Raw genomic sequence first — 4,624 nt, forward strand, 5'->3', positions numbered from 1 at the left:
GATGATCCCAGCATACAGTGCGTTGCAATAGTCCAATCGGGTCGTGACAAAGGCGTGGACTAGTTTCTCAAGGTCGGGTCTGGACAACACTGGCTTGAGCTTAGCTACCTGTCTGAGTTGGAAGAAGGTTTTCTGCAGAACAGAGTTGATTTGTTTGTCAAACTTGAAGTCAGAGTCTAAAACCATCCTGAGGTTTTCACCAGACTGCTTCAGATGTGGCTGAAGAGAGAGAAGTCAAAAGAAGAAGAAGAAAGAGAGGATTGTCCGGAGGAGACACAAACCTACCAGATTGACAGATCTGAGTCCGTCCACTGGGAGGTGGAAGCCCATGCCCAAGGACTTCACCACCACCAAGACATTCTCCAGGGACTCCCTGGGGACAAGGACACCTTCAACATCTGGACCCTGCCTCTGACTGGACAGAACTTCAGCTGTCTCTGTGGGTGTTTACCTGTCTAGCACCTCCTGCACCGTCCTCAGGTGGTTGGTGTTGAGCCACTGGACTCCTCCAACCACCAGAACTGTCTTCATGGAGTTTGGCAGAGGTCGAGACCTTTACAGAGACATGAGAGACATGGACAGAGGACATGAACAGGTTCTGAATGAAACCCACCAGGACAGCTCACTTTGTCTCACCTGTGGATGAGCTGCAGGAGGGCGGTCCTGAATGTGGGCCTCCGGGTTTTGTCCAACCAGAACTGAGGATAGTAGGAGTAGCTGATCTGGGTCCGACCTCCGTTCAGGTTCGGGTAGACCAGCGTGTCATGGGCTTTCCCCCAGTCCTCCAGGCTGAAGTTGACCCGCTCCATCAGGTAGAACATCATCCCACGAGTGGTGGAGTCCCCAATAAACAACACCTGAGGACAGACAGGTGAGAGTCCATCAGGAGGACAGACACCTGAGGACAGACACCTGAGAGGATGCAACAGTTTTTCTAATGCACCTATTTTTCAAACATCTGGAGGGAACGGGATCACGTGCACGACTGTTATTTATAGATTTTTCATCTGCTTTAACACCATCCAGCCTCACGTCTTAGTAGATCGGCTCTTGGATCAGTCTGACATGGGTTCTGATCTTGTGGATTTTAGGAACACAGAGAGTGAAGGGCTTTTTGTTCGAGCAGGTTTGCTCCTCCACCGGCGCTCCACAGGGATGTGTTCTGTCACCTCTCCATATCCTCGACACAAACATGTGGCGGAGCAGCAGGAAGACAGAGTCAGTTTAAAGTATGACTCCTTCATTGTTAGTCTGCTTAATGAGAGAAACAGGCCACGCCCCCTGCGCTGGAGGACTTCAGTGGTGTGATGATCCGACCTGCAGATGAATATTTCAAAAACTAAGGACAAGAAAGTTTAGAAAACACAGGAAACTGCTGGTGTAAAGGGACAGACTGTGGAAGTTGTTGACACCTACAAACATCTGGCTACTGAGTGAACTGTGAGCACATCTGTAAGAACCGGAACCAGAGACCGTGAGCCCTCTGTAAGAACCGGAACCAGAGACCGTGAGCACGTCTGTAACAACCGGAACCAGAGACCGTGAGCCGTCTGTAAGAACCGGAACCAGAAACCGTGAGCACGTCTGTAAGAACCGGAACCAGAGACCGTGAGCACGTCTGTAAGAACCGGAACCAGCGCCTGCTTTTCCTCAGGAAACTTCTTCCACATCAATAAAACTTGTCGACTTCATTCAAACCTTGATGGAACTGGTCTGTCTTACTGGTGGTGTCCTGGTTTGTATTTTAACTCTTAAAAACAAGAAGTGCCTGAAACAGTCAACTGGTCCAGTCAGTTGGTGTCTGAGATGCAGCTAAGCCCAGAATCCTTGTACTCCAGGCAGGTGCAGAGGTTCTCCACATCCAGATGTGTATCAGCCTGAGAGTTCAGGCTCCTCCCATCAGGATGCACATGTTTGATTCCCAGATGTAAAACTTTAACACCAGTTTTGTTCCTGTTGCCCAAAGCTTCCAGAATTAGACTTAGCACGAGTCATTTTTGAATCCATTTTTAATCATGTTGTATTTATTTTTTATATTTATTGTGTCTACGTCAAGTTTCACCAGCTCTACCTGAGGGTATACATAAAGCTGATTGATCTGTCGATTGATTGAGAGTCCATCAGTGGGACATCAAACTGTGGACGATGATGTTTGGTCACATGACCTCACCTTCCTGTCTGTCAGACAGTCCTGCAGCAGGGGGCGGGGCACCAGCAGGTGGGAACAGCCATCCGGTTGCCAGGCAACAGCCCTCCAATCACATGTCCTGTTATCTGAGCAGCTGAGACACGGGACCACCCACCGACCTGAGACAGGTGAGACAAGGACAGGTGAGACAGGTGTGGAGACAGGACAGCCATGTGTCTCTAGAGGCTCCGTCCAACTGCAGGACATCAAACCTGGGACGTGTCCTGAGCCGCAGGTCTGAAGTGGACCCTGAGACAGGATGTGAGGCTGAAGACCACAGGGGAGACCAGGCTGGACCAGAAGACCACAGTCCTGAAACGAGGACAGGACAGAGACACAGCTGAATGTATTTCCCAGCATGCACTGTGTTCAACTGCAGGAAGGAGATGAAACTCTGTGGACAGAGAAGACAGGGACTCAGAGTCCTCTCTGATCAGACCCCTCCCCCCTCTGCCCGGAGGTCAAAGGTCAGATAACCCCGCCCAGACCGGCTCAGGGGCCCCGTGGGAGCCAGCCCGTCTGGACCGGACCTCGGAACGCTCGTCTTCTTCTGCAGCTTTCAGCGCCGCGGCGTCACATTCTGCACGCCGGCGCCGCAGCTCGCAACAAAGTGAGACAAGAAAACTTAACAGGGATTTTCCTGTTCGTACCTGAGCTCCGAGTACACGGGCTCAAACGCTCTGAGGTCATTAAACACACCGCCACCGTGCCGCCCGGGCTTTGATCTGACGGCAGGCGGCCATTTTAGGACCACTTCATCTGACGCTTGAGAGCTGAAGTCTAAAAACAAAACAGAGCCAAAGAAAGCTGTAAATTCCCACAGTCTTTGAACTCACCGTACCCTGACTGACTGAAGGGTTGATTTTGATAAAAATCAAGTAAATAATAATAAATTTAAAAAATAACTGCTCTTATCAGATTAAAAAGAGCCGATAAAAGTTTTAAATTTTAACGTGAGCTGAAAAATATAGATAGAATATAAGATTCTATTAAAGAAACAAAATGGTTAAATGTGATCGAATCCAAACAGGAAGCAGATTTCTTCAAGACTGTCGGGATTAAAGGGACAGTTCCACGAATTATTCAGACCTCAGCTCCTGACTCTGGACTCAGACCAAGATCCAGCTGGGTTCCGGTCTGGGTTCAGGTGCGGGAGTTTTAAAGTACTGCTGCCCTCTGCTGGTGGACCTTGGACAGAACCTCCAGAACCTGAGTCCACCAGCCGTTTTCTTTCATCAGGAACAGAAAAATGTTTTAATAAAAGTTCAATTCTTCATACAGCCTTTCGTGACATCACTTCCTGTCAGCTGACCTACCTGCAGGAAGCTGCACATCACGTGTTCTCCAAACATGGGCAGACAGGGCCGGCTGTCACGGGACACGTGGAGGGTGTAGGTCGTCATGACAACAGGTGTGAGTCCAGCAGCATCCGTCACCAGGATCCTAATGAGGTTGGTCCCCAGTCCGAGCGGGAAGCTCCCCGTCCTGAGGAGGAAAGGCTTTGATGTCACGCCCTGTTAGGTCAGAGGTCAGGTAGGAGGCAGCCTTGGTCTCACCTGGGCCCCCAGTCCTCGTCCATGTGGACCCTGCAGCCAGCACCGACAGGCTCCGGTCGGATTCGAACCGTCAGCGTGTCAAAGGTCACTTCAGCACGGTACTCCTTCACGTCGGGGGTGAAGGGCGGAGTCAGGACGAGAAGTGGGTCGGTGTAGATCTGTCTGAGCCGGGGATCCACACAGGCACCTGGTCCCTCAGAGACATGAACCAATCAGAGAGCTGCTAAGCATGAAGCACATTTACTCCAACCAATCAGAGGTAAGAAGGTCATGAGACCTGGTCAGGAGCTACAGAGAAACATAAACAATGATGTAACTTCCTGTTTGTGTGGAGTAAACAATGATGTAACTTCCTATTTGTGTGGAGGAGTAAACAATGATGAAACTTCTTGTTTGTGCGGAGTAAACAATGATGTAACTTCCTGTTTGTGTGGAGGAGTAAACAATGATGTAACTTCTTGTTTGTGTGGAGTAAACAATGATGTAACTTCCTGTTTGTGTGGAGGAGTAAACAATGATGTAACTTCCTGTTTGTGTGAAGGAGTAAACAATGATGAAACTTCCTGTTTGTGTGGAGGAGTAAACAATGATGTAACTTCTTGTTTGTGTGGAGTAAACAATGATGTACCTTCCTGTTTGTGTGGAGGAGTAAACAATGAAGTAACTTCCTGTTTGTGTGGAGGAGTAAACGATGATACGTCCTGTTTGTGTGGAGTAAACAATGATGTAACTTCCTGTTTGTGTGGAGGAGTAAACAATGATGAAACTTCTTGTTTGTGTGGAGTAAACAATGATGTAACTTCCTGTTTGTGTGGAAGAGTAAACGATGATGAAACTTCCTGTTTGTGTGGAGGAGTAAACAATGAAGTAACTTCCTGTT

At 48.9% G+C, this 4,624-nt stretch overlaps 1 protein-coding gene across 1 annotated transcript in view; it reads right to left on the reverse strand.

Annotated features, from left to right (window-relative positions):
- Window positions 1–234: 234 nt before the first annotated feature.
- The window catches only part of cped1 (cadherin-like and PC-esterase domain containing 1), a 13,963-nt gene continuing 9,573 nt past the window's right edge, over window positions 235–4,624 (reverse strand). Inside the window, exons 14-20 of the mRNA XM_037696108.1 lie at window positions 3,745–3,931; window positions 3,505–3,673; window positions 2,401–2,500; window positions 2,171–2,307; window positions 637–857; window positions 452–553; window positions 235–373 (exon numbers count right to left, since the gene is read on the reverse strand). Of these exons, the coding sequence (XP_037552036.1) occupies window positions 235–373; window positions 452–553; window positions 637–857; window positions 2,171–2,307; window positions 2,401–2,500; window positions 3,505–3,673; window positions 3,745–3,931 (1,055 nt within the window). The remainder of the gene's footprint in view (window positions 374–451; window positions 554–636; window positions 858–2,170; window positions 2,308–2,400; window positions 2,501–3,504; window positions 3,674–3,744; window positions 3,932–4,624) is intronic.

Source organism: Nematolebias whitei, chromosome 22 (assembly GCF_014905685.2).
Source record: "Nematolebias whitei isolate Nwh7 chromosome 22, NemWhi1, whole genome shotgun sequence".
Lineage (NCBI taxonomy): Eukaryota > Metazoa > Chordata > Actinopteri > Cyprinodontiformes > Rivulidae > Nematolebias > Nematolebias whitei.